Source organism: Vombatus ursinus, unplaced genomic scaffold (assembly GCF_900497805.2).
Source record: "Vombatus ursinus unplaced genomic scaffold, bare-nosed wombat genome assembly UNPS02014816.1, whole genome shotgun sequence".
NCBI lineage: Eukaryota > Metazoa > Chordata > Mammalia > Diprotodontia > Vombatidae > Vombatus > Vombatus ursinus.
In genome coordinates this window covers 18,227,286-18,249,197 of record NW_020954594.1, presented here as the reverse complement: position 1 = coordinate 18,249,197, position 21,912 = coordinate 18,227,286, and the positions used below count along the sequence as shown (strand labels likewise).

The 21,912-nt window shown below is 35.5% G+C and overlaps 1 protein-coding gene and 1 pseudogene across 1 annotated transcript in view; one reads left to right on the top strand and one right to left on the bottom strand.

Annotated features, from left to right (window-relative positions):
• LRP1B (LDL receptor related protein 1B) overlaps positions 1–21,912 on the bottom strand; it is a 2,189,733-nt gene that overhangs the window by 585,398 nt on the left and 1,582,423 nt on the right. The window contains exons 36-37 of the mRNA XM_027835590.1: positions 6,693–6,827; positions 5,967–6,096 (exon numbers count right to left, since the gene is read on the bottom strand). Of these exons, the coding sequence (XP_027691391.1) occupies positions 5,967–6,096; positions 6,693–6,827 (265 nt within the window). The remainder of the gene's footprint in view (positions 1–5,966; positions 6,097–6,692; positions 6,828–21,912) is intronic.
• Positions 21,811–21,912, top strand: part of LOC114023028 — an 883-nt pseudogene continuing 781 nt past the window's right edge.

The following is a 21,912-nucleotide window of genomic DNA, read 5'->3' as shown; positions in this document are numbered from 1 at the left end:
GATCTATAGTTGGAAGCAATTTCTACCTTATGATACATCTCAAATCAATTTTCCCAAACTATTCCATTGTAATAATCCAATTCTGCTTTGAATTATAGCTATTTACATTTTGTACTCCCCTTTAAATTTTAAGTACCTTGAAGATGTAGACTGTGTCTTATTTCATCTTCCTATCTCTAGTTTCTTTTTCTTTAATTTTTAACATGTGTATTTAAAACTTTGGGTTACAAATTTTCTCCCTTCCTCCCTCCCCACCCACTCTCATTGAAACGGCAAACATCTCGATACAGGTTATAGATGTGTAGTCATGCAAAACACTTCCATAGTAGTCCTGTTGTGAAAAACTAAGTATATTTCCCTTCATCCTATCCTACCTCCCCATTTATTCTATTCTCTCTTTTGACCCTGTCCCTCCTCAGAAGTGTTTGCTTTTGATTATCCCCTCCCTCAATCTGCCTTCCCCTCTATCAACCCCCTGCTCTCTTGTCCCCTTCCCCCCTTATCTTCCTATAGGGTAGGATAGATTTCCATACCTCATTGTGTATGTTAATCCCTCCTTAAGCCAAATCCTATCAGAATAAGATTCACTCATTCCCTCTTACCTTCCCCCACTTCCCCTCCACTATAAAAGCCTTTTCTTGTCTGTTTCATGTGAGATATTTTACCTCATTCTACTTCTCCTTTTCTCCTCCCAGTATAATCTTCTACCACCCCTTAATTTTATTTTCCAGATATCACCCCTTCATCTTCAACTCACCCTGTGCCCTCCACCTATCTATCTATCTATCTATCTATCTATCTATCTATCCATACAAACACATAATTTTTCCCTCCCACTACCCTAATACTGACAAAGAACTCATGAGTTACAAATATCATCTTTCCCTGCAGGAATGTAAATAGTTCAATATTAGTAAGTCTCTTATGATTTTTCTTTCCTGTTTACCTCTTCCATGTTTCACTTGAGTCTTGTATTTGAAGGTCAAATTTTATACTCAGCTCTGGTCTTTTCCACAGGAATGCTTGAAAGTCCCCTATTTCATTGAATGACCATTTTTTAGCCTGAAGGATTATACTCAGTTTTGCTGGGTAGGTGATTCTAGGTTGTAGTCCTAACTCCTTTGCCCTCCGGAATATCATGCCCTCTGGACCCTTAATGTAGAAGTTACTAAATCTTTTGTTATCCTGATTGTGTTTCCACAATACTTGAATTATTTCTTTCTGGCTGCTTGCAATATTTTCTCCTTGACCTGGGAATTCTGGAATTTGGCTACAACATTCCTAGGAGTTTTCCTTTGGGGATGTCTTTCAGGAGGAGATCGGTGGATTCTTTCAATTTCTATTTTGCCTTCTGGTCCTAAAATATCAGTGCAGTTTTCCCTGATAATTTCTTGAAAGATGAAGTCTAGGCTCTTTTTTTGATCATGGCTTCAGATAGTCCAATAATTTTTAAGTTCTCTCTCCTGGATCTATTTTCCACGTCAGCTGTTTTTCCAATGAGATATTTCACATTCTCTTCTATTTTTTCATTCCTTTGGATTAGTGTTACTGTGCCTCGATTTCTCAAATTGTCCCTATCTTCCAATTTCTACATTCTAATTTTTAAGGAAGTATTTTATTCAGTAAGCTTTTGGACTTCCTTTTCCATTTGGCCAATTTTGCTTTTAAGGGCATTCTTCTCCTCACTGGCTTTTTGGACCTCTTTTGCCATTTGGGTTAGGCTATTTTTTAAGGTGTTATTTTCTTTAGTATTTTTTTGGGTCTCCTTTAGCATCACTCTCAGTTTTTCCTCTACTTCTCTTACTTGCTTCTCAAAATCCTTTTTGAGCTCTTCCATGGCCTGGGACCAATTCATATTTTTCTTGGAGGCTTCAGATATAGGAGTTTTGGCTTCGTTGACTTCTTCTGGTTGTATGTTTTGATCTTCTTTGTCATCAAAGCAAGATAATATAGTCTGACTCTTTTTGTGCTGCTTGCTCATGATCTCGGCCAATTACTTGAGTTACAGACTCTTTGTTAAGGTAAGGGTCTGTTTCCAGTGTGGAGAATGTACTGTCCCAAGCTTCAGGGGTTTTGTGCAGCTGTTCTCAGAGATACTTCTAGGGACCTGTAAATTTTCAGTTCTTCCAAGGTGCTATGATCAAGGGCAAGGTGTTTACTCCTTTCCTGGCCTGTGCTCTGGTCTATGAGCACTCTTTTCTGTCTTGGAACTGTGAGGAGAGTTTCCTCTCCACAGCCACTACAACAAGCACTCCTCCTCACCCCAGGACTGCCCCCCAGAACTGTGACCCATATCCAACCACGGGCAAAGCAAGAGTATCCTGCACTAGCAGAGAGATCCTTGAAATCCCTCTCTGATCAGTCACTCGATTCCCCATCAGTCTGTGGGCCAGAAGCTCAGAAGGCAGCCACTGACCCGGCAGAGCTTGGGGACTGGAGCTGAGACCACCGGCTTCTCTCTCTCATGGCAGACACAGACTTTTCCCACTGACCTTCTAAGTTATCTTTGGCATTCATGGGTTAAGAAGTCTAGAATCTGTCACAGCTGCCTGTGATTCAGTCTTCTGAGGCCTGCTCCAGGGTCACTGTGGCCTGCACGCCCACTCTCCCTACCTGGCTTGATATACCTTTCTGATCAACCATCCAGGTTGTCTTGGGCTGGAAATTTGTTTCTCTCTGTCTTTTGTGGGTAACGCTGCTTTAGAATTTTAGAGTCATTTTTTATAGGTATTTGGAGGGGTTTGGGGGAGACCTTAAGCAAGTCACTGCTTTTACTCTGTCATCTTGGCTCTGCCCCCCCATCCCTAGTTTCTAACAGTGCCTGGAACCTTTTTTGTTGTTCAGTCATTTTCAGTAACGTCCAACTCTTTGTGACCCTACCTGGGGTTTTCTTGACAAAGATACTAGAGTGCTTTGCCATTTCCTTCTCCAGCTCATTTAATAGATGAGGTTAAGGTACTTGCCCAGGATCACACAACTAGTAAGTGTCTGAGGTCAGATTTGAACTAAGGCCTTTCTGAATCCAGGCTGGGGCTCTATCTACTGCTCCCCTGCCCTGAACCTAGTAGACAGTTAAGAAATGACTACTGAAATGAAAATATGTATTAGTCCAGTTGTCCCAACCTAATTTCAAAATGAAACTTTGCTGTCCTTTCAGAATATTCATATGGTGTTTTAATCAAACATCATAGTATTAAAAATCTAACATTTAAGGTTAGGCATGGTAATATGTCTGTAATCCCTGCTACCTGGGGAATCTAAGGTTGAGGAATTGCTTAAGCTTCATAGTTCTGAGCTGCAGTAGTTCTGAGCCATTAAGTCCAGTACCAATTTTGTGAACCCCTGGGACTGGGGGGCCACCAGGCTGCCTGAAGAGGGTCAAACCAGCCCAGTTAGTACACAGAGCAGGTTAAAGTTCCCATGCCAATCAGTGGAAATATTTATTATGAGAGGTTGTTGTACTCCCGGCCTAGGAAAGATAGGGAGACCCAATCTCAAAAACGCAAAAAAAACAAAAATTTCCTAACATTTAAGGATAAAAGTATGGGGAGTTGTCCTTTACAATATTTATTCTGTTTCTTTTCTTCTTTTTTTTTAGATAGCTCCTTTTTTCTCAAAATCCCCAAAAATCTGAAGATAGAGTGAACTCAGTAATTTTACATATGATAATTACAGCATGCTCATTTTTCAGGAATGTTGCCTTTCCTATACATTCCTTTCCTCCAGCCCTCTTGCCTAAGAAGGACACTATCATTCTCAGAACTTCTGGTCCAGTCACATGGCCACACCTTGAATCTTCAACAATAGCTACTACCACTGCTATTAATGGGAGATGGGGCAAGGCCATGGTGACTCATTTTGCTCATCATTTCAACTAATTGCCATTTAAGAGGTATACAGTTTCTCTTTTAGGTTTTATCAAACAAAAAGTAGATTTCATTTTTACTTCATGTTCAATATAAACCAAGAATTCCCAAATCAGTATCTATAATAACATAGGTATAGTTATCTTTAAAATAGCCCCACTTTGGGTGGCATGGAAAAGGGTTCCTTTTCCCTTCTTAATGAGGTTGGGTAGGAGTGCTAGGATTGAACTGGACCTCTTGGGAAAATTTTTCTCAGTAGTCAAGGATTTAACACTTATGACAAAAGTGTTTGACATGTGGAAGTGGTACAGAATGAAAATGGCACACTAGAGAAGAACTGTCATTGAAAGATTTATATTTCCAAGTTCATGGTCACAAAAAATGAAGCATTTTCTTCATGTCTGCCTTATAAACAACCTTCACCTCTAAACTTAGTTATGTTTACTGAAGCAGTTTCTTGAATTGCTTAGCTAGAAAATGACCTTTAAAAAGTTCACACATGTAGATGTAGAATTTAATGATTTAGAGCAGGAAGGTGTCTTAGAAAAAAATTCAGTCCAACTCTCTCATTTTACAGTTATGGAGACTGAGGAAAATAGAGGGGAAGGGACTTGTCCAATATCACAGAAATAGTGTTAACAGACCTGTGATTTGGAACCTTGTCTTTTTTTGTCAAATATAGTGCTCTATTATTTCATGTGAAATGAGTCTGTACACACATTCACATACATAGTTTCTATGATGCTTTGCCACACACACATACACAAATCAATAAATGTAGAGGGAATGGTTTTAAGGCTTCACTAATGTATATGGATTTTCTATTTCTATATTTTAAAAAGGCATTATATATCCCATTGTTCATGCCCATTTTTCAAGGTACATTTAATATCTTAGATTCAGCTAATTTACTTCATTATGGTTCACCTTTTCCCTTGGCAAAAATACCTGCCATGTTTTAACTTCAAATAGAATACTAAAATGCTATGCTTTACCCTTGGGATATGGATTTTGACTCTGAAATGACTATGTAATAGAACCTAGAAGCCAATATATGCTCAGTTTTATATTGTCTACCCATTAAAATTTTTTTGGAGGAAATCATATCAGTAAACATGTGGGATGAAAGATAGACATATGCTTCCAAAGCTTCTAGGCTAGGATAAAGATTTCCTGCTGATAAATCCATCATTTAAATAGGCTGTGTCTTTTCTTATCTTGGAGCCTTGAGGAAAATGTTTGGCTGATGTATTCTAAATTAATATTAAAATGTTTCTGTAAGGAATTGTTTCTGTTCCAGCATGACTAAGAATAGTATAAGGTTCTGAAAAATATGTTAAATTAATCAATATATCTTTATCGAACCTCAACTATATGTTCAGTTCTGCAATGGTAGTTACAATGAAGAGGAAAGAACAAATCTGAAGTATATTTTGAAGAGATAAATGACACAACATGGCAGGTAGGATTTAATGAATGGAGATAGAGGATTCTATGATACTACGTCTTGCTTGTGAGCCTGGGAAAATAGTCATATCACTGGTAGAAATGGGAATAGTTTAAAAAAAGGGAAGGAAAATAAGTTCAATCTGAGAAATGTTAAGTTTGGAGGTTAAAGGATACCAAGTGTAGAAAGTCAAGAAGGCTTACTATTAAGAGAAGTCTATTAGATTGGGCAAGTAGGGGGCACTGGTAATTTCAGATGGAGTATTTAAATAGGGAAAGGAGAAAAACACACTTTATAAGCAATGTATAGATAAGAAGTATAATCCAGTGTAATACTAGTTTGAACATTTCTGTGACTCCTGTTATCAAATAAATTAATGTTTGTACACATTATACATATGTAAACATGTATATACATATACACACACATATACAAAGATTCAACATAATGAAAGAAATTCTTTCATTATATTGGGCTTAAGCCAAAAGTCTGGGTTTCATTCCAGATATAATATCTAAAAGGCATATTTGTATGAAAATTTGCTTTATTCATAAAACTTATGAAACTGTGCACTTAAAAACATTCTTAACCTATGTTTCTCTCTCTCTCTTTACTGATAGATATGATATATGTATGTATTGAAATGAAATTACCCTTTCTCTGGGTGTACAGCTAGAGATCTTGGTTGATCCAGGCCTTGAGAAATGATTACGTATCGGAATGAACCATTAAGTCTTGCAACTTCAATCAAGTTGAAGCCATGGTCTGTCCAATATATATTACCTGGAAGAAAGACCAAACATTTTAGCAATATCATTAGTAAGAATAACAGGAAATGCTAAAATTGAATTTCAGTATAACTAGCATAATTGACAAGATTGCTTTTTAATTTGTCTTAATTATTTTTGTTTTGTTTTCATCATTTTTCTGCTAGCAGAAGACTATAAACACCTAATATATGAACACTTCCAATCATGTTCTCAAAGATTTCTAGATAAAATAACATTTTGGTACTTTTAGCTGTCAAAAATAAACTGAAACTTTTGACATCTAAAGAAAGGGTGGGTGTATTTTAACTTTCCAACTGTCTTCAGGTATAAGAATTTCTAAGGCATTTTTTTTTCTTTTTCCCTGCCTTATGGAGTTCTCAGGAGACTTTGTCAAAGTTAAGACTGGATGATCTACTTCTACATAAAAAACACATATCCAGAGGCATTGAAGTATTAGAAAGAGTGGTGCTGAAAGCAAAACAGACTATTTACCCTTGTGGCTATAAGTACAAAAGTTTATTGTTATGAGCCAGAAACGTAATTTTGACAAAGAAGATTGAGCCGTTAGCAAAATTGGTGCAAAAAGGTAAAAAATGTCATGGATTATACCAGCAATCCAGTCAACTGCTATGCCTTCCACTCTTCCCAAACCATTTGTAATAATATCTTCCTTCCAAGTCTGATCTCTTTTGGCTCTGCTAATTTTATTGAAGCCCATGTCTGTCCAGTAGATGGTATCATTTTCTATAGATAAAACACAGAATAGAGTTAAAATTACTAAAAGGCATCATTTTGTAGCAGAATAATGAACAATTCACTGAAACATCCTTCTGTGGATATTCACCATTGAATGTCTCAAAACAAGGTTTCTTCAGAATTATAAGTTCATACAAAATGTTAAGAAGTTTACCAATATATAATTTTAATCAGATATTCAATATATCTGTATTTGAAGTATTTCCCAATGAAAGACCTACTGTAATGCCTCAGCACAACATGGAAGGTGATCTTGTGTTTCGGAAGGGTACACTAGCAGAACACAAAATCTGGCAGATCCTATTCAAAGCTGGAAACACTTTAAATAGGGCTCCAGAGAAACTGTTCTCATCCAAAATTCAAACTATCTAGGTTCAGAAAAGCTCATCATTAAAATGATAGTCTCCAAATGATGGATTTTTGTGGTCATAGCAACTCTTAAACCTATCACTATGGTGTAGAAGCATCATAATCTACGTGGATAGGGGAAGCCAGCACCTATCACTATGCCTGGCATATAGTAGGAACTTAATACATTCTTTAGATGGATTGATTTGTTAATAGGGTGGTATCCAGGCTGATGAAATTAAATAACTTTTGAAGTGTCAAAGTAGTGAATTTATTATGAAAACCACTTACTTTGACTTCTCCCTCCCCCTCATTCTCCCTTTCATGGAATCTTTAGGAATCCCAGATTCAGCCAAATATTTCATTGAAATAAGGTGACATTAAATCACTTTTGTATCTTTAGAATTATCATTGTGGAAGGATAGTTCCAAATAGACAAAGAAGAATCACTATGGAATTTGAAATCAAGGTCATACATAGCAGAAGAAGGTTAAAGCTATTCAAGGACTCACTAAAAAGGCTTACAATATCACAGATAGGTACATTAATATGTGTACAATTCTAGTAATCTTCTCAGTTAATCATCAATTGGCAAGATATTTAATCAGAGACAAAAAGACAACTAGAACAACTATAATGTAGCTTTTAAAAAACCATAAGATAACTGAGAGTTGGATGTACTATAATATTCTTGAAGACCTGCTGCTACATGATAACTTTTTCTTTTCTGTTTCTTTCTTCTTTTTTTTTTTTTTTAGGATCCACTTTAAGATGTATCTAAAGACTGGAAAACTGATGATTTAATGATTGTTCTACTGCCTTCTAGGGATTAAATTTAAAGTAATTGAGCTACATAATACTGATTGACTATGTGTACATATCAGAGGCAGTAGAATATAAGTGGCTAGAGAGTTGGCCTTGAAATGAGGAAGCATTTGTTCAAGTCCTGCCTCTGACATACCCCAGGTTTGTGGCCATGATAAATAAGTTTGTGAACATCTTAGCATCCCAGGCACTGTCAAGACTAAAAGTTACAGATGGCCAGAGTTTTGCATTGATGAAGGGAGTTTCCTTTGTAGTCTCGCCTTCTTTAAGAAAAGTGCACACATGAATACACATATCTACACAGAAGTTACATCAGTAGAATGAGTTTCTACTCCAGTAATTCCCTAGGTATCAGGATCTATAAAGACCTATGAAAGTACCATGGTTCTAGACACGGCCCCCCCAAAAAAAGAATGATATGCTTATATAGATTTGAAACTTTAGGAGGGACCTTCTAATCAAAAAAAAAATTGACAACAGGCTAGTCTAATTTTAGAGATGTTGTTTGTTTCTTTTAAGGTAGCTCAGAAGAATGCTACAATAAACAAAACCTTTTTCCATAGCCCCCAGCATGGTTAATGGGAAAGCTTTATAGGAATTAGCCAAAAGAATGGCCAAGAACAAGAGAAGATTGAAGGCTAGAGAATTTATTTTCAAGTATGAAAGACATGGGGAATTTTCGAGTGACCTACATAAAGTATGTGATCTTTCTCTTTCTCTCATAGCAGAGGAATGACTGGCTATGTGTGTGCAAAGTGCAGGTTGGCCTCTCTTCTAAAAGAGAAGCCAAAAAGGCTAGAAAAATAGTTCTTTATCCTCCAGGTTATCATAAATGTTGAAATGTTCCTTGAAAAAATGGAAGAAGCGTTTTTCAATAAAAACAAAAATAATATGGATCTGACATGAAAAAAGCATATCTTGACTTGTTAGGAGGGTGGAGGATTGAGTAATGTCATATAAAGAATGAGGAGAAGAAGCAATGAAGACCTCAGAGTTAAGAAGATATTGAACCTATATTGGTGGTGGGGATGGCCTTAGACTTTTGCAGACTCATCAAAATATGTAAGCATATATCTAAATAAGTAGGTATATATTTCTCTCTCTTTTGTAGATTTATAAGTATATATTAGAACAAAGAAAGACAAAAAAGAAATAGGCAAAATGAGAAACTAGGCCAAATCCACAAATAATTAATAAGCAATACTGAAACTAAAATTCTAAACTATAACCTTTGTGACCTTTTGAAGGAAGAAAAAAAATCTTCTTTAAAACTAATATAATTTCCTTCTACCATAATGACCAAAAAGAACATGAAAAGAAAGAAAAAAAGCAATTAGTAGAATAAATCTGTGTATTCATAAAACTTTGAGTTCCTTTCAAATTAACACATTCTAAGCTACTTTTCCTGGGTATATGGGTATATGACCCATATATTCTGTTACAAACTTTTTACAGCAAATTCAAAAGTATTTGAAGTAGTTTAGGTATCTCTGTAAAAATACCTTGGTGAGATGGAGTATCAATTGGTTTCCTAACTGCATATGTTAGTCATTTTTTAAAAAACTGTTGTATATCTATTAATCAATATTTACTCCATAACTATTACTACAATGTCTTAGGCTCTATATGGGGAATACAAAGAAAAATGAGAACTGGTCCCTGCTATTAATGGACAGAGAATGTACTTGAAATGGCAATTATACACATACACACATACACACACACACACACACGCACACACACACACACAAAATGACTAGCAATAATAAAGAACAATAATAAAGATAAAATGTATGATAGTTCAGATAGGGTAAAACATCATCTGATAACAGAAGGATTTTACAGAAGAGAAAGTATTTGTGTTGGGCCTTGAAGGAAGGGTAAGATTCAATTTAATGAAATTAATATTTATTAAATGTCTCCTATGTGCAAGTCATTGTTTGCAGTGGCAGGGGAAGCTGGGTGATACTGTGAATAGAGCACTGGGTTTGGAATCGGGAGGACTCATCTTTTCTCATGATTTCAAATTCAGCCTCAGACACTTATTAGCTATGTGACCCTGGGCAAGTCACTTAACCCTATTTGCCTCAGTTTCTTATGTAAAAATATGTAAAACAAGCTGGACAAGGAAATGGCAAAACTACTCCAGTATCTTTGCCAAGAAATTCCCAAATGGAGTCACAAAGAGTCGGACATGACTGAAATGACTAAACAACAACAAAATGTGTGAGTCACTTCATTCTAGTATAATAACAGAAAACAAAGCAGTTCCTGTCCTCATTATTCTACTGGAAAAATTCAATCTATATACAGGTAAGTAAACAGAAGCCAAAGAGGCTGTAGAACTGAATCATTGGTATATGTGATTCTTTGTGTACTCTCTCACCTTCTGAAGCTCCAATCCCAGCTTCAAAAATGAGGCCTTTCCTATTCTACCCACTGCTAGTGCTCTCCTAAGATTATCTTTTATGTGTACTGTATAGATCGTAAATGTACAGTTATTCGCTTGTTATCTCCCTCACAGAAATGAAAGCTCCTTGAGAGCCAAAAATATGTGGTTGATTCCTTTTCTTTTCTTTTTTTTTTTTTTGGTAACTCAGTGCTTGGTACACTGTCTGGCATATAGTGAGTGCTTAATCAATGCTTATTTACTTGACTGATCTATCCATTGATGTCTAAAAGCTAAAACAATTCAATGGTGATGATTCAGATGGGCCATAAAGATTTCTGAACTAATAACAATAATAATAATGGTGATCATGATTATATCATTATTATCCACCTTTTGCAGATGAGGAAATGGAACCAGAAACAGATAGGTCAAGTGACTTGCCCAGGGTCACAAATCTAGTTAGCATCTGAGAACAGATTTTTTAAAAAATTTTTTTTTCAGGCTAGGCAATAGGGTTAAGTGACTTGCCCAGGGTCACACATCTAGTAAAATCAAGTGTCTGAGGCTGGATTTGAACTCAGGTTCTCCAGACTCTGAGCCTGGTCTATGCTGGTGCTCTATCCACTGTGCCACCTAACTGCCCCTTGAGAACAGATGTGAACTCAGTTCTTCCTGACTCTGGGTCTGGGTCATGCTTTATGTGCTACCTAGCTGCCTGAACCAACTAATTTATTTGTACAATATTCATGAGCCTACCCCACCCTCACCAAAGAATCCTAAGAAAAAGGAAAATAATTCAAAATCACTATAAGCAAATAAAGGATTTATAGGATGATAGCTGAGTCAAGTTCAACACAGTATTTTCTTCCTTAACTCTACTTGTAACAAATGTAAACAAATGCAAACCATCTATGTTGAATAACCATTTATTAAGCACTTACTATGTGCCAAGCACTGTGCTAAGTGCTGGGGATACAAAAAGATGCAAAAGACAATATTTGTCCTCAAGAAGCTTATAATCCAATGGAGGAGACAACATGCAAACAAATATATACAAAGCTAATTATATACAGTATAAAAAGGAAATATTTAAAAGAGGGAAAGCACTGAAATTAAGAGGTATTAGGGAAGGCTTCTTGTATGAGGGCGGGATTTAGTTGGGACTTTAAGCCAAGGAGGTCAGTATTCTGAGCAGAGGAGAGAGAGTACTCCAGGCTTGGGGGAGAGCTGGAGAAAATGCCCAGAGCCAAGAGATGGAACGTCTTATTCATGGAACAGCCAGGAGGCCTATATACCTGGATCAAAGAATATGTGTCAGGGAGCAAGAAGATTGAAAAGTCAGAAGAAAGCTATATTATGAAGGACTTTGAATACCACACGGAACATTTCCTACTTGCTCCTGGAGGCAATAGGAAGTCATTACAGTTGGTTGAGTAGGGAGTGACATGATCAGAATGGTGTTTTAGGAAGTCACTTTAGAGGATGAATGGAGAATGGAATTATTTCCTCTGTAAAATAAAATGTTTAGACTCTAAATCTAGGATTCTGTGAACTCTAAAATGAAGAAATTCAACAAAATGATCCCTAATACCCATTCCAGCTTAAAATCAATGATCTTATATGTAAAATACATAAATTAATAATAAATTAATTAAATATAGTGAATTAATGGGTATATTAGTCATCAGTTGATACAATAGGATTACGAGGTTGGAAACTGGTCATGTAAATTAAAGTTCTAAGAAGAATAAACAGAATTATAATTTGTATATAAGATTAAAAAACCACAATAACTTTTTTTAAATGAGTAATGTAGACAGGTTGGAAGCTTACTATTCTCTGTCTCTTGTAATAGAAAAAAAAGAAAAATAGCTTATATTCTTGCTATAAGATTTAGGCAAAACAAAAGGAAGAATCTCTCTTGGCATTAAGGATTGTTAATTATTGGGAAAAAAAGTCTATGAAGTCAAAGAATTTCTTTCCCTGAAGAGAGTTGGGGATAAAATAGTTCGCTAACCATCTGCAGTGGTGGCTTATGTATGGTCCCACCTAGAGGCATGGAGATAGATATATTGATTTCAGAACTCCTTTCACAACTTTAAGAGTGTATCATTTTATGATTAGTTAACAAACACTTACTGTCCATCTCCTGTCTCAGTCCTGCATTAGGTGTTTGGGAAAGGAAGGAGGCAAAATAATTAAAGACATACTCCCTGTGCTAAAGGAGCTTATGATCTAGCTGGAGAGATATACATATGGAAAGTACACAAGAGTAATAAAGCATTTTGTCAACAAATGCTAAGTAACACTGGAAATAGAATCTTTCAGGCAGATAAGTGATATAATGGATAGAATACTAGATTTAGAGTCAGAAAAACCTGAGTTCAAATCCTGCCTCAGGAACTTACTAGCCTTGTATAAGTCACTTAATCCACTTAGCCTCATTTTTCTTATTTGTAAAATAATAATAATAATAATAATAATATGTACACAAGATGATGGAGAAAAACCAGGAAGTTGCCTGAACTCTCACCAGTTTCCCACAGAAACAATATTAAATCAAACCTCTAAACAGATTTTGGAACAACAGAATCTACAAAAAGATGGAGTGAAACAATCTTCCAGTTTAGGATAACTTGGAGGGACTTCAGGAAAGGTCTGTCTCATTTGGGCAGCTAAGAGCTACAGCAGAGATCAGCAGCTAAGGTCCCATGGCTCTGGCTCATCTAGCCAGAGGCACAGCAGGCCAACTGTGAGACCTCTAGCCCCAGCATAGAAGGCAAATTGCCAGCCTCAGAACCCAGGGCACACCAGCCACAACTAGGCCAGGCCACTCCAGTGCAGTGGACAAGCCACCAGCACTTGAGGCCCTGGAGCAGAAAGTCAGTGACCAAGCTCCTGGCCCACAGCACAAGAAGCTTGGGACAATGCCTCTTGTGCCCCAGGAGCAAAGTTCAACTTTAAAAGCCGCAAAATAGGCAAAAAATGAGGAAGAAACAAAAACAGCCCTGACCATAGAAAGCTACTATGGCAACAGGGAAGATGAAAACACAAATTCAAAATGGGACAACAATGTCAAAATGCCTACATGTGAAACCTCAAAAGGAAATATGAGTTTGCTGCAAGCTCAAAAAGCCTTCTTGGAAGAGGCTCAAAAAGGATTTTAAAAATCAAGTGAGAAAGGTAGAAGAAAAATTGGGAAAAGAAAGGAGACATATACAAGAAAGAGTTAATAGCTTGGAAAAGAAAGGACAAAAATTGACTGAAGCAAACAATTCCCTAAAAAACACAACTGGCTAAGTGGAAGAAAAAAAAATCCACTGAAGAAAACAACACAAACAACTCCTTAAAAGCAGAATTGATCAAATGGAAAAGGAGGTAAAAAAAGCTAATTGGAGAAAATAAATTCTGAAAATTAGAATTGGGCAAGTGGAAGTTAATGCCTCTATGAAACATCAAGAATCAGTCCAACAAAAAAGAATAAAAAAAAAATAGAAGAAAATGTGAAATACCTCACTGGAAAAACAACTGACCTGGAAAATTGATCCAGGCGAGAGAATTTAAGAATTATTGGACTACTTGAAAGGCATGATCAAAAAAAAAAAAGAGCCTAGATACATCTTTCAAGAAATTATCAAGGGAAACTGCCTTGGTATACTAGAACCAGAGGGGAAAATTGTCATTTAAAGAATCCGCCAATCACCTTCTGAAAGAGATCCCAAAATGAAAACTCCAAAGAATATTGTAGCCAAATTCCAGAATTATCAGAATATGAAGAAAATACTGCAAGCAGCCAGAAAGAAACAATGTAAATATCAAGGAGCCACAAGGAGCCAAGGAATTAGCAGCTTCTACATTAAAGAATCAGAGGGCTTGGAATATGATATTCCAGAAGGCAAAGGAGCTTGGATTACAACCAAGAAATGACTACTCAGAAAAACTGAGCAGAATCTTTCAGGGAGAAAAATAGATATGCAAAGAAATAGGAGACTTTCAAACTTGATGAAAAGACCAGAGCTGAACAGAAAAGTTGATCTTCAAATACAAGAGAAGCATAAAAAGGTAAAGAGGAAAGAAAAAAATGAAACAAAACATGTTATTCAATAAGGTTAAACTGTTTATATCCCTGCATGGGAAGATGATACTTGTAACTCTTGAGAACTGTATCTCTATTAGGGCAGTTGGAAGAGTTATACATAGATAGAAGGTGTGGGTATAAGTTGGCTTTGATTTGATGACATAAAAAAATTAAGGGGTGAAAAAAAGGATTGTTCTGGGAGAAGAGGAAAGGGGAAAGGCAGAATAGGGTAAATTAACATCACATGAAGATGCACAAAAGACCTATTACAATAGAGGGAAAGAAGAGAGGGGAGTGAACATTGTTTAAACATTACTCTCATTAGATTTGGCTCAAAGAAGGAATAACATACACACTCAGTCAGGTACAGAATTTTATCTTACCCTATAAGGAAGCAGGAGTAGAAAGGGGAAAGAAAAGAGAGATGGGGCTAATAGAAGGGAGAGCAGATTGAGGGAGGTGGTGGTCAGAAGCAAAACACTGGTGAGGAGGGACAGGGTGAAAGGAGAGAGAAAAGTAAAAGCAGAGGGGTAAATAGAATGGAGGAAAATACCCAGTAATCATAACTGTGAATGTGAATGGGATGAACTTTCTCTTAAAACAGAAACAGATAGCAGAGTGGATTAAAAACCAAAATCCTACAATATGTTGTTCATAAGAAACACATTTGAAGCAGAGAAATACACAAAGAGATACAGAGAGAGTAAAGGTAAAAGGCTGTAGCAGAATATATTATGCTTTAGCTGAAGTTAAAAAAAAAGCAGGTCTAGCAATCAAAGCAAAAACAAAAATAGATCTAATTAAAAGAGATAAGGAAGCAAAATGCCTCTTGCTAAAAGGTACCATAGAAAATGAAGTAATATCAATACTAAGCATATATGCATTAAGTGCTACAGCATCCAAATTTTTAGATAAATTAAGTGAGTTACAGGAAGAAATAGACAGCAAAACTATACTAGTGGGGGATCTCAACCTCCCCCTCTCAGAATTATATAAACCTAACCATAAAATAAAAAAGAAAGAAGTTAAAGAGATGAGTAGAATTTTAGAAAAGTTAGATATGTTAGAAAATTGCATGGGGATAGAAAGGAATATACCATTTTCTCAGTGGCATATGGTACCTACACAGCATTAGGGCATAAAAACATCAAAATCAAATGCAGAAAGGCAGAAATATTAAATGTATCCTTTTCTGATCTTGATGCAATAAAAATTACATGTCATAAAAGGGCATGGAAAGATAGGCTAAAAACTAATTGGAAACTAAATAATCTAATCCTGTATAATGAGTGGGAGAAATAAGAAGTCATAGAAACAATCAATAATTTCATCAAATGATATATCTCAGGAACTTTGGAAATCTTTTTTTTGGGGGGGGTGAGGCAATTGGGGTTAAGTGACTTGCCCACAGTCACGCAGCTAGTAAGTGTCAAGTGTCTGAGGGCAGATTTGAACTCAGGTCCTCCTGACTCCAAGGCCAGAGTTTTATCCACTGCACCACCTAGCTGCCCCAGAACTTTGGAAATCTTAAAGCTCTATAAAAATGCTAACCATTTCTGATGATGATGATAATGATGATAATGATGATGATGATGATGATGATGTTGATGATCTAAGTTAATAAAGGATCGGGTACATACTACTCTGTGAAAAGTTCCTGAAAGACACAAGTGTTAGATTCTAAAGTTCTACCAGACATAGAGTGGTAGAGAAGAAGTATGCATAAATGCATATGAGGAAGAGCTGCTGATATGTGCTAACTCGAATGCCATATTGGTTGACATATTCCCATGCTTCCTTCCCTACCAAAATCCATAATTCTTCTTTCATTCAATTTTATTTTTAGAGCTGGAAGGGACTTTAGAGATTAGAAACCATGTTTTCTTTTTTAATTAACTATTTTGCTTAAGGCCAATAGTGGCCAATCTGGGACTAGAATCCAGGTGTCCATATTCCCAGATCAGTACTTTTGTAGCATACTCTTCTTTTTTCTCTTCTTTTTTTTTGGGGGGGGGGAAGGCAATCTGGGTTAAGTGACTTACCCAAGGTAACACAGTTAGTTAAATGTCAAATGTTTGAGGCTGGATTTGAATTCAGCTCCCCCTGACTCCAGAGCAGGTGTGCTATACATTGTACCACTTAGCTGCCTCAAGTATACTCTTTCTTCTTATTTTTTCTTCTTTGATATGGAGTATCACCATACATGGTATTATAATGTAAAATGACAGTGTGTTTTTTGGGAGGTGGGGGATGGAGAGCCCTGATCAGTTTTGATCAGAAAATTGAAGAGAATGCACTATAGCTGACTTGAAAGAGTAGGCTACAAAATAACCTACTATGATTTCATCCAAGATACCTTCACTAACAAACCCCAATCTACTTTGATCATTCTCACTCTAGATAAGGGGTTCTTAACTTGGGTTTCATGAACTTGGATGGGAAAAACACATCTTTATTTATACTAACCTCCAACTGATATTTAGAGGTAGCTAGGCAGTACAATGAATAGAGCACTGATTCTACAGTCAGGAAGACCTGAGCTCAAATTCCAACTCAGACACTAACTAGTTGTGTGATTCTGGGCAAGTTATTAAAAAAAAAAATTTTTTTTGTTTGCCTCAGTTTTCCCAACTGTAAAATGAGACTGATAACATACCTCACAGGGTTGTTGTGAGGATGAAAGGAGATAATATTTGTGAAGTGCTATAGCACATGCTATAAAAATTCTTATTCCTATCACTTTACTCCATTTGGTTTTTCTTTCAATTATTTAGAAACATTATTTTGCAAATGGGTCCGTGGAATTCACCAGATTGCCAAAAGGGTGACTAAATGCCAAAAAGGAAAGAGAATGCAGAATAACTCACAAATAATGTTTTTTTGCTTTTTTTTTAGAATGATGGGTAAAACAAACAAACAAAAAAAAAGGTGATAAAGAAGTTTGTGGTTCCTGCGAACTTGCAAATTAAAATTGTGTACATGTCCACATGCATAGGTAAATGAGCATGCTTTTGCTTTACTTTATGGAAAACTTCCTTTGAATATATACAGATAACAGTAATGTCTTCTCTATAATGGTGGTTTTAGGAAGGCATATGATGATGCCTAAAGGTCAGGAAGCTCTTAATAAATAAATAATTTAATAAGATTAATTCTTCAATGAGTACTTATTGTATGCACAGGCAGCATTGTTCTAAATACTAAGAGAAGGATGATGAAAATGATGATGATGAGAAGGATGATGAGGATGTGTGTGTGTGTGGATTCTTCAAGGTTTGCAAAGAATTCAAGTGGATGGTGCTGAGCCTGGAGACAAGAAGACCCAAGTTCAAATATGACCTCAAACACTTACTAGCTATATGATCATGGCCATGTCACTTAATCTTTTTCTCCTTCAGGTTCTTTAGCTATAAAATGGGGATAATAACAATCCCTACTCCATGAAGCTTTTGTGAGGATCAATGATACTATGTTTAGAAAGTGCTTAGACATTTAATAAATCCTTCTTCCCTTGTTCCCCCTTGTTTTCTCTCAAGAAACATACAATTAGGAGACAATATAAGACAGTATATAATCAAAAGCTAAATTACAGAGACTAGGTTACAAATGTAAAAATTTATCAAGTGATCAACAAAAGCTTCAAAGGGGTTAAGGGAATTAAACTAGGTTGTGAAAGATAGGTAAAAATTTAAATAAGTGAAGAAGATAAGGGAAGATACTATAAGTGAATAAGGGTTCAATTGCTCAAGGAGTCATTCATTAAGCAACAAAGAATAAGGGTTTTTAGACAACTCACACAAATTCCTTATATCTTGATCAAGTATACACATGGGAAGTGATCAGATCACCATCTCAACAATCCAATGCTGTCTTCCTGAGCAGTTTACATTACAGGATGTTGGATTCAGCAATAGTTAACAATGAATGGTGTGATGACAGTCAAACTTGATCATAGGCATGGCCTAAGCTGAACTTTCTGTTTATTTCCAGTTTTAGCAAGCACTTCTCAGAAACATTTTGCTGGTTAATAAAGACAAAGTTCTTGATACCCGGTATTAAAAGAGAGTCAGTAATAACCTACTAATGAATTACATTTGTTTCTTTCATTTTGAGAAAGGCAAATCAATACAAACTCTAATGGGCAATTTTCCTATAGAAACAAATCACTAAGAACTTCAACCTTGTGAGTAAATAAAATAAAATCTGCAGACTTCAAAGGTTTTGAATATCTTAATCCCCTTAAGGTACAGTGTTATGAAACCTTAGTTAATGTACATTCCCTTTTAAATTACTCTTTTATCAAACAAGAAATATATGCCCATCTGGCTTTTGTATCTTGAATAGAATTTGCATTAAACATAGTTATTATAAAAGCAATTCAATTTTAAGGTTTTGAACTGTTTGCTCTCAGGGTAACAAAAAGGATCTTTCACATTTTCTCAAGCATCCACTTCTTTTTTTTCCCCTTCAAAGCAGTCTTACTGTGTTGTTTTTCATATGCATTAAGTTAGGTCTTGCAGCAATTCTGTGCCTAATTTTGACTTTCAGGTAGCATATGAGATCTTAAATTTCCTGTCACACTCTCATCATCTTCAGATTAGAAGAGGTTGGATAGCAGCTCTAAAGGGGGATTGTGCTAATTTATTCTGTTTTAGGTTTACAAAGGCAAGCTGTAAAGTTGAGACAGTATTTTGAATAGTTATATCTTGAGGGGACACCTACTCAAAGACATTTTTTCAGGAAATCATCAACCTCTTTCAAAAAATGCTGCCACTCTTTCCCTGTCACATTTGTGAGAAACAGAAATGTGGCAATCTCACTTCCCAAATGTACTCCTTCCATGTGTTTCAACAAAAATAATAGGTAAAAGTGGGGAATGAAAATTTTATCATGAAAAATAAAAGCAAAGGAGGCAACATAGATGTTCATGATTTTGTTCATCCCTCAGGCTTGAATTCTTAAAGAAAATAATGAACTGAAGAATTCATGAAATGCTGAAGATAAAAACAAAATATTTTTTAAACAACCTTTTTTTCAACATCATGTTACTGCAGATACAAAGAGAAGACACAGAGCTACTTCAAGTCAATTCAATCAAAAATGCATTTAGTAAGTACCTATTATATTCAAGATGCTATACTGATGCATAAGTCTTAGTACTAAATAACATTTTCTGGACTTTGAAAATAGAATATTTAAAAAATAAAATAGTTTTATTTTAAGACCCCAAACCAAACAATTATGAAATAGAACAAGGCAGAGGAAGCAAACAGAATTTGAGCAGAAGATCTCATTATTCTGATCTCATTTAAGGAAAAAAAATAAAAGTAAGGCTAACTACTGCTTGAAAACAAGAAATTCAACTTTACTATCTGTTTCCAAAGCTAACTTCCCTTAAGTATTCCAAAGATGAACATAATTAATTTGAATGAATCATGTCACCTCATATTTTCAGAGAATCAACTTGTCCCAATGTATTAGAATTACTGAAAAAAATATACTCTGAAAAATATTTGGGATAAGTTTCTATTATGGTTAATCTATTGAGGAAAGAGAGGAGGAGATGATTTCAGGACAGTAAGAGCTATCATTAACAATATTAAAGATTTAATATCATTGCTGTGCTCACTCACAGGCTTAAAAGTCTACCTAAATAATTTTATTAACAAGATAACAGAGACCTATGAGAACCTTGTGATATGATTATTTTCTAATTTGATTTTTACTATTATTGAGCCTTGGTTGACATGATAGTAAAATATAGGCACTTAACTGTGCTTGGACTTTCTCTGAAAGTAGTGACTTTCTCCTCTGAAGATATTCTGGCTTTCAAGAGAAGAACATGAAGAAAACAATAATTAACATTCACTATCAATGTTAGTGATGTTAAAACTTCAGTTCACTATTGTCACCTAGTCTCTCTAGCTTCACTGTAAAGCTACCTGGAAATTCATGGGAGAGGCATTTTACAGATGATTTTACTTTATAAGGGTTCCCGCAGTATCTTTAGGAAGTGATCATTTCTGAAGGAGGCCTAAGACAATTCAGCCTTAAGTTAACTGAATTCTATTCTATTGTAAACATATGCAAAGTAAAATAATTTATTATAAACACTATTTCCCAACAAAACTAACTTCAATTCAATTAAAAATAGAAGAATTATAATTCTGCAAATTTGGGAATTAGGGGCAAAAAAACTTTCAATATGAAAAATATGTTCCAAATCATAAAAATCTCACTAAATGTATGTCATGCTATCTCATTGAATGTCCCACATTTTTGTCTAGCAGACATCATAAGATAAATTGAATAACTGGGAATTTTCACACCGAAACAGATTCATTGAAATTAATGAAAATTGATAACATTTCTTATTAAACCTATTTAGGACCAAAATTATTGGTGGCTATAATAGTTACAGCTATGGTGTCTGAAGAATAACTTAACTCCCAACCTGAAAATATGCTTTAACTTCTGGACCAAGGGACCATTCTCAGAACCTACATTTCCTAGTATCTCTTCCCCTTCAATTTGATGCTCCCTGTCCTTTATTCACATGACTCAGTGGAGCTGCTACATTGCCATAATTAAGCCACTAAAAGTAACTCATCAATAGATTAATTAGCATATGTACACTTTCTGAATATTACTATCTTCAGAAACCTTTGTAGACGGAACTTTCTCCATCTATTCTTTGGTTTTGTATTAGAATATTAGATTAGGGCAGGAAGGTGATACAAGTGGATTGAATGCTGGGCTTGAAGTCAGGAAAATTCATCTTTCTGAATTCAAACCTGGTCTCAGACACTTACTAGCTATGTGACTAGGGCAAGTTACTTAACCTTGTTTGCCTCAGTTTCCTCATCTGTAAAATGAGCTGGAGAAGGAAATTACAAATTACTTTAGTATCTTTGCCAAGAAAACCCCAAATGGGGTCATGAAGAGTCAGGTACTACTGAAATGACTGAATAATAAATTAGACCATTTGTATCAAAATAAAAGAGCATTTGGATAATTTGAAGTAATTGCCCAATATATTCAACTCAATTTGACAAGCATTCATTAAGTACCATTAGGTCCCAGACACTCTGATGGGAAGCTGCCATATGAAAAAAAAATAAATAAATTAAAGCAGTTCTTGCCTTTCAAGAGATTTCATTCCACTGGGATGAAATAACATGTACATATATAAGGTAACACAAATTAAATACAATGTTATTTGCAAACCTTAAAATGCTAAATAAATGCTAGTTATTATAGCTATAATTAGAATTGACAAGCCTTAGCATCTGACTAGATAAATGGTCTGTGGGGTTGGATGAAGAAGAATGAAGAGACAAATATGGCTCCTAGGCAGTGACATTGGTGACTGAAACAATGGAAGGAGATTAGTGAATGACTCAGGACAAAAATGAAAAATTAGAAGTGTT